General features: G+C 45.4%; 1 protein-coding gene across 1 annotated transcript in view; it reads left to right on the top strand.

Moving 5' to 3' along the window:
• Myo1e (myosin IE) overlaps positions 1 to 12,325 on the top strand; it is a 205,342-nt gene that overhangs the window by 90,915 nt on the left and 102,102 nt on the right. Inside the window, exons 3-4 of the mRNA XM_006979281.3 lie at positions 1,548 to 1,637; positions 6,149 to 6,243. Of these exons, the coding sequence (XP_006979343.1) occupies positions 1,548 to 1,637; positions 6,149 to 6,243 (185 nt within the window). The remainder of the gene's footprint in view (positions 1 to 1,547; positions 1,638 to 6,148; positions 6,244 to 12,325) is intronic.

Genomic DNA, 12,325 nt, shown 5'->3' on the forward strand with positions numbered 1-12,325 from the left:
AACAACACAAATCCAATGGGGGGGGGGGGCTGAGTTTTTTCCATGATTTTCTTCCCTCGGTGGGGACAAGATATTTGATTTGTTTTCTTTATTCACTTCTGGACTCCCAGCACCTTTAAGTGCCTGGAGTGGTGTAAGCAACCAATACAAAGTAGTTGATTGTTGAATGAATAAAGAGATTGGGGGCGGGGGGAGGCTGCGCCATATCTAATAGCATCCCCATACTTGAATGCATTAAAATGTATAAAACTGGGTTGGGAAGATGGCCCAGTGGACGAGAGAGCTTGCTATGCAAGCTTGAGGACCTGAGTTCAATTCCCCTAGCATCTGCAAGAAAGCCGATATGGCCCTGCGTACCTGTAACACCCGTCAGCACTGTGTCTGGCAGAGACAGAAGGACCACTGGGCTCCCTGGTGGCCAGCCTAGCTCCAGGTCCAGGGAGAGACCCTAACTCAAGGGAATAGGCAGAGTGATAGAGGAAGACACCCAACCTCCTCCTCTGGCTTCCTCACATGCACAGGTCACAGGTACAGGCACCATCACACAAACATGAGCATGCACTACACACATACACCATACGTCTTCCAGATACACACGCACACATGCTCACCATGTTTTTGTTTTGTCTTCTTAATTAAAAAGCACTTCAAACACACATATACAAAGTGAGACTTGGGGGGGTGGGGGGCTGAGGAGATGGCTCGGTGGGGAAAAGCGTTTGCAAAGTCTGAAGACCTGAGTTCGATTCCTGGCACCTACATAAAAAGCTGAACGCAGATATGAAACACCAGCACCACGGGAACCACAAAAGAGAACCAGCCTCAACAAGGTGGGAGAGGGAAGGCCAACTCCAGAAAGTTCCTCCGGCCCCCACACAAATGCAGTGGACCCATCCCATGCCACATAAAATAATTTAAAAAATGTTTTCAGTTATAAAAAACAAACACACAAAACTTTATATCCAATGCATACTTCCTCTCAGAGAAGCCTTCCTTTCTCCTCTAAACCTTACCTATGTGGGGTTGTTATTTTCTTCTCAGAATGTAAAGATGCTGAGAACTTTGAGAATTAGAATCCTTGATAACGTTGATAGCTCTTTCCCCCTAAGCTTCAGGGGGAAACAAATGTGTGGGTCCCCCGCCTCAGAGGACATTCCAAGGGAAACAATACGTCTCATTTCAGGAGAGGGGCGTTAACTGACACGGTTCTATTCCGTGTGTGTGTGTGTGTGTGTGTGTGTGTGTGTGTGTGTGTGTGTGTGTGTTGGTTCCTAGCTCTCTGTGCTGAAAAGAACGTGCTTTATTTTATGTAGAATAATGCTTCTTTTTGCAGCACCTTGATAACGAACCTCATTGCTGTTCCTAAGGAGAAATAAGACCTGAGCTAATTGAATAACTGCTTTTTGCCTTTATGGTGTTCATAAACTGTCCACACTGGCTTTTCTTCCATCCAGCAGCTTATTCTATGCTCTGTAACATCTGTTTACTGACTGAAAAATATGTCTCTGTGAAGACGGACAGGGGACCTTAACTAGGTTGAAATTCAGACATACATTGGATCCGTATTAATCTCCGTCAACCCTTTCAAGCAGATGCCCTATTTTGGAGAAAAGGAGATTGAAATGTACCAAGGAGCGGTAAGTTATGTACTCAATAAGTTGCCGTAGTGTTTAGAGATTTTGTCATTTATGCATAGCTTTTCTTGAAGTTAGCAATACATTTGCATTTTCTGATGAATTATTTATTGGGGAGGTCGACTAAGTGACATTGTTGGATTTTTTTTTAATTGGATGCTGATCTTGAGCATGTACTTCAAGGGAGTAGAGGCTAATGAGTGGGCTCATTTACATGTGGAATTAGTTAAGTGGGCTGCAATACCCAGAGTTGGGGGTGGCCTTCTGGCTTCTACACATGCTTCCAAGTTATAAGTGATTAAAAAGAAGCATGATGGGAGCCAGGGAGATATGTCACAAGCATGAGGACCTGAGTTCACGCCCCAGAACCCAGGTGACCATGCAGTACGTAATAGTGTGCGTGTGTAATCTCAGCTCTGAGGAGGTGAAGACACGAGGGCCCCTGGGGTTCACTGTCCAGTCTGGCCTAATGATGAGCTCCAGGCCAATGAGAGACCTGTCCCCAAAGAGCTGGACACCATTCCCGAGAGTAACACCCAAAGTTGTCCTCTGTCCTCCACACAAAAGCAAGCATGAACACACACAGTGGTATCACACACACACACACACACACACACACACAAAAAAAAAAAAAAAAAAAAAAAAAAAAAAAAAAAAAAACAGCTGCTGGACAGTGGTGGCACACGCCTTTAATCACAGCACTCAGGAGGCAGAGCCAGGTGGATCTCTGTGAGTTCGAGGCCAGCCTGGGCTACAGAGATCTGAGATAGCCAGGGCTACACAGTGAAATCCTGTCTCAAAAAACCAACCAACCAATCAACAAATAAAACCAGTCATAGGTAAAAATGAATGAGATGCTGGGAACTTTGAGAATTGAAATCCTTGGTAAGCTTTGGCCATAGTTTGAAAATGAATCTTTCATTCCTTCATTTACTAATGTGACTGCTCTCTGTTCAAACCCACACCACAGTCATTTCATCTGTGGGTTAGAAGTAAAACCAGCAATCCTTCCCAATGTGTCTTACTCTGCAGCTCCTCACACCCTGGCCTAGACCTCTGCATCTCCTTCCTTCCTTCCTTCCTTCTTTACAGCCGAAGCACAAAAGCCCTTATTAATCCTGACCCCTGGAAGCCAACAAAAGAACACATAAATCCAGTTGAAGTGGAAGGCAATTACCCAGAGCAAGTGTGCACCCCATTGTTGCCAGATGAATGCTTCTGGTAGCTGGAGCCCAAGGAGGCTGCCACGGGAAAGACCTTTGATAATGCTGCCTTTATCGGGGGGCCAGCACAAGGACAACACTGTCAACAGAGTTCTGGGCCCTGCCCTGGTACCCCAGTCCACGATCCTAGGGCAGCTGGCCTGACACCCGCCCCCCCCAGTAACAGCAAGGCTCCAACATGAAGAGCTGAGATACACACACACACACACACACACACACACACACACACACACACAATGTACACATACACTTACAAGCACACACAAACACAGACCTGTGTTTCTTCCTAGTTCTCTGAAGAGTCACTGTATACCAGCCCCTTTTTGTTAACTTTTCATGGGTTCTCGGTGTAGAAATGTCATAAAAGAAAAAACAAAAAAACATTTTCATTGCTCATGGCAACACTGTCAATACAATTGGTTTTACTGAGTATTAGGTACTGAATGTGCTTACAACAATACTATAACAATCTGTATGACTGCTGTATCACGTTATCTACCCTATTTCACAGAGGAGGAACCGCTGCCCAGGGGAGCGGTATCACAATCTACTGAGCTAGGAGTTAAAATCGAGTCTTAATGGCTTTGGGGGTCTCTATCGAGAAAGAGGAGCATCAGAGGAGATAGCTACTCAATACTCCATAGGCACCTAGCTCAGAGGCTTGGTGAAACTGTAGCTGGGAAGGAAACCCAGCTGAACGCATAGGACTCCAGAGATGGGGCTGTCGCTCAGTGAGCAGAATGATTCCTATTCTGCACAAATCCCGGATTCCACCCCTGACACTGAATAAACCAGGCCCAGCGCAGTGTAGTTCAAAGTCATCCTCAGCTACATAGGGAGATGGAGGCAAGCCTGAGATTCATGAGACCCTGTCTGGGGGTAGGAGGAGTGTAAGTGACCCCCAAGGGCACAGCTTTCATTAAGCAGTTTTAGACCCTTAGTGGGAAAGGCTTGTGTCCTAGTCAGGATTACTATGGCTATGATGAACACCATGACCAAAAGCAAGCTGAGGAGGAAAGGGTTTATTTTGCTTACACTTCTACATTCTAGTCCATCAATGAAGGAAGTCAGGACTGGAACTCAAACAGGCTTGGAATCTGAAGGCAGGAGCTGATGCAGAGGCCATGGAGGGGTGCTGCTTTCTGACTTGCTCCCCCTGGCTTGCTCTATCTGCTTTCTTATAAAACCCAGGAACCACCAGCCTAGGTATGAGCCCACCCACAGTGAACTGGACCCTCCCACTTCGGTCACTAAGAAAGAAAATGCCCTACAGGCTTGCCCACAGCCCAGTCTATGGAGGCATTTTTTCGGTTGGGGTTCCCGCCTCTTCAATGACTCTAGCCTGTGTCCGGTTGACATAGAACTAGCCAGCGCAGTTCGTCTTCTCATTTCCTCCACCGTTCAGCATTCTCTCCACTCCCCCTCCTTCTGGTCTCCACCCTCTTTTCTTCCTTACAATGTTCTGCTTGCCTGTTTTCAAAGAGGCATTACACATAGCTCTGGTTCAGTGGTCTGTGTAGAAGCCCATCTGAGACCGTGTCCCGAGGTCCCAGCAGGCCTCCCCCTTCACCATGAAGGCAGGCTTCACATATACGTTGACCCCTGTCAGGAGTTCTGCATTCCCGAGGATAGTCTCCCACTCTTCCTAGGTGGCTCCCTAAGGGTTGGGGGACACTGGGCAGGGGACACATGAGTACTTGGCGTTACACAGGGTCTCGCCCCTCACCCCCATTTCCTTTCACCACTGAGGTCCAGTCCTTAGCGCTTGGCAGTAAGTAGCAGCTCCTCAGCCAGCTCCCTTTTCTTTAGTCCATCACTATGTAGGGAAATTTAAGAGTGGTTTAAGCAAAGCATTCCTTATTAAGCTTATGGCTTAATCTTTTAAAATTACTGTCCTGCCCATCTTCTCCCGTACCTTGTGAGACCCTCAGAGACAGGACAATGTGTCACCTGGACTCAGTTCCACATCTTATTTTCACCACTCCAGCGCCACATGGAGCATTTTTGTTTTAAAAATCTTTTCATTTATCTGTTTGTGTGCACCATGGTGGGCAGGTGGCCGTCAGAGAACATCTTGCAGGAGTCGGTCCTCACCTTCTTCCTTGTGGGTCCCAAAGGTAGAACTCGTCAACAGGCTTAGTGGCAGAGACCTTCAGTGGCTGAGCCACTTCCCCAGCCCTGATTTTTGTTTTGTTTTTTGAGATTGAGTCTCACGTAGCCCAGGCTGACCTTGAACTCACTAAGTAGCCGATAATGACTATGAACTCCTGATCCTCCTGTTTCGCCTCCTAAATTCTGGGATTGCAGGCATATGCCACCGTGGCAGCTCTTTTTGTTAGTTCTTGAGGGGTTGGTGAAAGTGGGTGTCTGAATAATTGGAGTCGGCTGACAGAGTGACTGTTAGGCATGGGGCATGACTTGATTGCTGGACTTGTTTTTTTCCAATTTAATTTTATGTGTGTGGGCATCTGCCTGCATGTATGTCTGGGCACCACCATGTGCACACAGTGCCTGAAGAGGCCAGTGGAGGGTGTCAGATGCCCTGGACCTGGAGTTACAGATGGTTGTGAGCCACCATGTGGGTGCTGGAAATCCAACCTGGGTCCTCTGGAAGAGTAGCCAGTGTTCTTAACCACTGAGCCATGTCTCCAGTCTCTAGTTTTAAACCTGTACATCGCTGAAGACCCTTTCACACACCCAGGAGACTGTCTCATTGTAGCGTCACCTGCAGCCCTCCCCTTTAGGAGAGAAACTAACTAAACCAGTTCGTCCCTATGAGGAACCACACCTCTTGTCATCTTCTTGTGGAAAACTTCTGAGTTTCCCTCCTCATCCATAGATACACCCCATAGTCCCCAGTGAGATCAGAGGATAGCGACTTGCCTCTTAAAGAAGAAAAATGCTGCCAGCATTTAGAATTCTGGTCAAAGCGAGACCCAGGGTCTTGGCAGATCCTTTTCTGATAGTTGCCAAGTGTCTCCAGTATTTGGAGACATGAATTTGGAGCAGAATGGCTTTGCAGAGGCATGCCTGGGTAGAAGGGTGGTGTACCTGGGTCATATCTGAGGGCTGAATCATGGGCACGCTTATCGAGGAGTCCTTCCAAAAACTCCACCTTCGCTTCCCCAGGCTGTAATAGGCCATAACCTAGGACATTTTTATGAATCATCGAATCACAAACCCTTTGCCTGTAAATGCTAAACACTGGAGCTGTGTGCCATGGTGTCATTGATCGTCCACACAAAGAAACTTACTGTGGTTTGGTTTGGGTTTCTGTTTTTGCTTTCCTAGGCGCAGTATGAGAACCCGCCTCATATCTATGCCCTCGCCGACAGTATGTACAGAAACATGATCATCGACAGAGAGAACCAGTGTGTCATCATCAGGTAGGAGAAAGAACCAGGCCACCAAGCCTCTAGCTCTGAGTTGTCAGAGCAGCCCTGGTTGATGTTCAAGGCCATTCAGCACGTCTGAGGAGCCAGCAGGTGCCGCCTGGTTTGTTTTGTAATTGTCCCTTGTCCAATGCCAGATCATAAACACTTTCAGGGGAGGAGCTCACAAGGCTCCACCCCCCAGTTAATGGGAGAGGGGAGACATTTTCTTCAATGGTGTAGCCACTGGGAAATAGCCCGTGTTCCTGCCCATCTCCAACAGTAATGGAACTTGCCCAATCACTGAAAAGAATGAATGAATGAATGAATGAATGACATGACATGACATGAAAGTGCAAGGGGAACTGATTGGGGACAGGAGTGACAGCAGGAGTGAGCGTGTATGCTGGCTGATTTGTACCAATTCCACAAACTAGAGTCACCTAGAAAGAGGGAATCTCAATGGAGAAATTGCCTCTAGTAGACTGGTCTGCGGGCAGGTCTGGGAGCATCTTCTTAGTTGGTGATTGATGGGGAGGGCCCAGCTCACGGGCAGCACTACCGTCCCAGCCAGGTGGTCCTAGACTATATTAGAAAGCAGGCTGAGCAAGCCACAGAAGTAAGGCACTAAGCAGTATTCCTCCTCCATGGCATCTGCTTCGGTCCCTGCCTCCAGGTTCCTGTTGTTGTTTGTTTTGGCTCTTTTGGGGAGCCTGCCACCCAGCTCCCAAATAAATCACACACAGAGGTTTATTCTTAATTATGAATGCCGGGCCCTAGCTTGACTTGTTTCTTGCCAGCTTTTCGTAACTTAAAATTATCCCATCCACCTTTTGCCTCTGGGTTTTTTCCTTTTCTTACTTCTATAAATCTTACTTTCACTCTTACTCTGTTCCTGGCTGAGTGGCTGGGTGGCTAGCCCCTGGAGTCCTCCTCTCTTTGTTCTCTTGCTCCTTCTTCGTTTCCTCCCAGATTTTTCCTTCTATTTATTCTCTCTGCCTGCCAGCCCCACCTATCCTTTCTCCTGCCTCACTGTTGGCCACTCAGCTCTTTATTAGGCCATCAGGTGTTTTAGACAGACAAAGTAACACAGCTTCATAGAGTTAAACAAATGTGACATAAAAGAATGCAACACATCTTTGCACGATTAAACCAATGTTCCATAGCCTAAACAAATGTAACACATCTTAAAATAATGTTCTACAACAGGTTCCTGCCCCAACTGTATTGTTGGTTTTTTACTCTTTTTTTGGGGAGGGGGGCGCCTCTCACCTCCCAAATAAATCACACGGAGGCTTATTATTGCTTATTAATGCCCAGCCTTAGCTTGGCTTAGTTTCTAGCCAGCTTTCCTTAACTTAAATTATTCCAATTACCTTTTGCCTCTGGGCTTTTCCCGTTCTCTTACTTCTGTAAATCTTACTCTTACTCCCTAGCTTGCTGTGTAGCTGGGTGGCTGGTCCCTGGAGTCCTCCTCCTTCTCTGGCTGCTAGATCTTAGATCTCTCCTCCCATATTTCTCCCTCTATATATTCTCTCTCCCTGCCAGCCCCGCCCATCCTTTCTCCTTCCTCCCTATTGGCTGTTCAGTTCTTTATTAGACCATCGGGTGTTTTACACAGGCACAGTAACACAGCTTCACAGAGTTAAACAAATGCAACATAAACAAAATAACGCACCTTAAAATATTCTACTACACAACTATAAAATGTTTTGGTTAGTGTTTTATCACAGTAACAGAGAGCCAATGAGGACAGAGACAAGAGAGTAATGAGGGTGGATATGATCAAAATATGTTATATACTTGTATGAAAATGTCATAATGAAACCCATTAGGATATATAATTAACAAATGGTAATAAAAACATTTTAAAAAGTTTTCTGTTTGCTGGGTGATGGTGGCACAGGCCTTTAATCCCAGCACTTGGGAGGCAGAGGCAGGCGGATCTCTGTGAGTTCAAGGCCAGCCTGGGCTACAGATCGAGTTCCCGATCAGCTACACAGAGAAACCCTGTCTCACAAAAACCAAAAAAAAGAAAAAAAAAAATGCTGGGGTTGGAACCCACATGCATGCATGCCAGGCAAGCACTCCAGCTGAGCTGCACCCTAGCCCCTGAAACCTTTTTGAAAGAGCTACTTGTGATGATGTTCATAGACACACACAAAATTAGACATAACATAGTATGTTCCTGTGTGTCCCTCCTTCATTCTGTTTGGTTATCAATATGTGGCCAATCCATGTTTACCTTTCCCTCTTAGTCCCCTTGGTTTTCTAAAACAAATTCTAGAGAGCAAACCTTTTCATTTGTCAATAATTAGTATACAACTTTAAAAGAAAATTCTGTGTACCTCTGTGAGTTTGTGCGTGTGCGTGTGCGTGTGCGTGTGCGTGTGCGTGTGTGTTGACATCTGTAGAGGTCAGAGGACAACTTGTGAGAGTCAGTTCTCTCCTTCCACTGTGTGGGTCCTGGTGCTGGAATTCAGTCATCAAGCTTGGCAGCAGCCATCTTGACTCAATGAGGCATCTCTTCTTTTTTTTTTTTTTCCCCCAGTGAGGGTTCTGGAGATGGAATTCAGGCCCTTGTTGTATGTACTTTACTATCTGAGCCCTTTTCCCAGCTCAAGATAAGTTTTGTTTTGTTTAGTTTTGAGTTTTTTGAAACAGTGTTTTTCTGTGTAGGCTTTGGAGCCTTTTCTGGAACTCACTCTGTAGCCCAGGCTGACCTTGAACTCACAAAGATCTGCCTGCCTCTGCCTCCCGAGTACTGGGATTAAAGGCATGCACCACCACCGCCTGGCTTTCCAAATAAGTCTTATCACACCTTAAAAATAAATTCTTTCTGGTTTGGGAGCAAGTGCTTAACATGTCCAAGACTCTAGATCTGGTTCCCAACACTGCCACCCAAATGAAAGAGGAATCCTTGGATGATTTGATCTGCTCCACACTCCAGTGCCAGGACTGAGTTACACACTCCTTTCAGCAGCTGGCTTGTTTGCAAACAAAGCCCACACATCCTCGCCCCTGGTTGCTGTGTCTCTCAAGTCTCCTAGTCGCTGAGCAATCTCCTTCGTTCTGTTTTTCCTGGCATTCATTTGTTAAAGACAAAAGCTCCAGGCCCTTCTTTGCCTTGGCTGACGGTGTCCTCTGATGATGCCCACACCTCCCACCATGCTCTCTATTTCCTGTTGTCGTAGTTACTTGTCTCCTGGCTCTGACAAAATACCTGACAATAGCAATTTACGGGTTGCAGTTTGGAGGTCGTTGTCACTGTAAGCGTAATAGTCACGTGTCTGTTTTTATTTAGGGGTCTACTTTGGCTCACAGTTTTAGGCCTCATGACTCAAGAACTCGGGGTGGCTGGTCACATCACATCTGCAGTAGGAAAATAGGGAGATGTATGCTGGTAATCAGCATGGTTTCTCCTTTTTATTCAGTCTAAGACCCCCCCCCCCCAGTCCATGATGCGCCCACATTCAGGGTGGGTCTTCCTGCCTCAGTTAACCCAATCTAGAAATTTCTTCTCAGGCACGGCCAGAGTTTGGTTCTCGGGGATTCTCGGTCCCATCAAGTAGACAGTTGATGTGAATCACCACGTGGGTAAATGGATAGTATGTCTCGAAGCATGGCCAGATGCAGATTCCATTTTTTTGCAAAAACATCTGTTACATCCTGAACTTCATTCCTGTTGGTCTCTATGCGACCATCGTTCAGCCTGCCAAGGAGACCCCTCCGTCCTCGATTCTCATTTTCACGACCACTGCTTAATTAAATTTATGTTCTCATTCTGTGATTTCTTTTACATGGGATAGTTGGACATTTTTTTTATTTCATCTTAAAATGTAATCTTTATGGGAAAACTAGATAAAATGCCTGCTCACTGTCGTTTCTCCTCACTTTTCAAAGTAATGAGTTGTTGCCCCTGGCAACCTCTGAAGGTAGCGTGTGTTTTCAGTATCACTTCTAACTAGTGGGTTTAAAATAGCTTCCCTGTTTACAGCAGTTATTCCTCCAGTGTCCAGATAATCTCCCTCCTCCCTCGTCTTGGCCTCCGTGTCCTCTGACACATCTCGAGTCCTCTTGGATCATTTCCTTGTTGCCAATGGTCCAAGTGTGCCTCGTTCGAGCCCTCCTGAGACCTGGAACTAGCCCTTTCCCCAAGGGGTCCTTGTCTCATGGGATGGGACATGATGTTTAGACACCACTGTCCTCGGTACCAGCTGTCAGCGTTCCTGTTCTCTCCAGTGGACAAAGCTAAGGAATTTGAATTTTTGATGAACACAATGAGGCATGAGTTCATTCTGCTATTTCTAGCTTATTTTTAAGGTTATAGAGAGTTGTTTGTTTTCATTTATTATTACTGTTATTTCTATTTTGTGTGTATGAGTATTTTGTCTGAATGTATGTTTGTGCTCTGTGTGTGCAGACTACAGAGTTTTAAAATATCTTTGATTTTTATATTCATAACTTGTCTCTCTTCTACTAAAACATCTTGGTCTCTGATGACATAGACATAACTATTTGCTTTATAGTGCATGCATTTTATATGTGTATGTATGAATATATACATATATACACATATGCATTTAAAATAAATAATACCAATATTATTATAGCACCAACAATAATAATGCAAATTAGTAGCAATACTGAATTCATTTTAAAATTTCTTTTTGTTCTTTTGGTCTATATATCCAACATTTGCATCCAAAATTTTAGGTAAATATAAATTTATATATGTAATAAATATAAATTATATAAATGTAAGTAAAGGCTTATTCATTTTATTTCATGTATATGAATATTTTGCCTGAATTTGTCTGTCCATTGCCCATGAAAGCCAGAAGAGTGAATTGGATCCCCTGGGACTGGAGTTACAGATGGTTGTGAGAGACCACATGGGTCCTGGGAATAGAAGCTGGGTCCTCTGCAAGAGCAGCCAGCACTCTGAACTGCTGAGCCATCTCTAGCCCCCACATGATTGGGGTTTAAAGTCAGCTAATTCGGTATTTTTCTATACTCTTTGTGTGTCAAGTTCGTTTGCCAATAGGGTTATTTGCATTCTTAATTTTCATGGTTTAAAATTGTAAATATTACACCTATCATTGACTTATTTCGTTTTTTTGTTTGTTTGTTTTTTGTTATTTGAGGAAGGGGCTTGCTGAGTAGCCTATGCTGGCTCCAGCCTCCCAGTCCCCTGCCTCCGCTCCTGAGTGCTGGGATTACAGTGTGCGTCATCACACCTGACTTAAGATCTGAGAATCCCGTTTCTTACCACCCTCTAAAACACTTACACAGCACAAAATGAAAACAGTAAAGCAAGACAACAGAAGCCTTTTGAGGTAAACGCAGGCCCCCAGGGCTTCAAGATGAAGAGAGATTCAATGACATTTTACCCCGTGTGTCTGGCGGAAAAATAAAATCCTTGTATTGCATGTCTCTGGGCCATTGTCCCAACCAGAGAACGAGCAGTCCAGTGTCCCTGAAGCCCGCAGCCTGTGTTCAGGCTCAGTTATCACCATCTTGCTCATTCCTGGTCGTTTATACAAATTGGGGGAAGAGAGTTGTATATTTTATGAATCTTGAATTTGTTTTTATGTTGCCACAGTTCTCCTATGCCCAGCTTTTATTTTTTTCACCCATGACACTGGCTTTCTGGTTCATTTTGCTCCCGCTGGCTGCTGGCTACACACTCTCGCATTCTGCCTCTGTGTTCTGCCTCCAGAGCCCCAGGCCATAGGTGTTTTTGAGAGACCTCGCCAGTTCTACCAGGGGTGTCTTCTAGGTTTGTCAGATTGGTTCCTCATGTTCTTCCTGGACTCATTCCTTCAGCTGGTTCTTCTAGAAGTCGGAAGTTAGATGTAGATGGTAGATTAGATGCAGGTTAAACCGTTTCAGGGGGATGCGTAGGGAGTGGTGATTTTGCTTGAGTAACAGGAAATGCTTTGGTATGACACCAATTTGAGGTCAGGGGAGAGTAGGGGGGTGTTTCCTTCACTACATTTAATGAGGGAGTTCAGTGTGAGTTCTCTGGTAGGTTCCTGCATCTCTTCTCCTTGCTCATTCTGCCCCTCTTCTGGGTGTTTTCTGGGAAGGAAGG

Source organism: Peromyscus maniculatus, chromosome 7 (assembly GCF_049852395.1).
Source record: "Peromyscus maniculatus bairdii isolate BWxNUB_F1_BW_parent chromosome 7, HU_Pman_BW_mat_3.1, whole genome shotgun sequence".
In the NCBI taxonomy this organism is placed as follows: domain Eukaryota; kingdom Metazoa; phylum Chordata; class Mammalia; order Rodentia; family Cricetidae; genus Peromyscus; species Peromyscus maniculatus.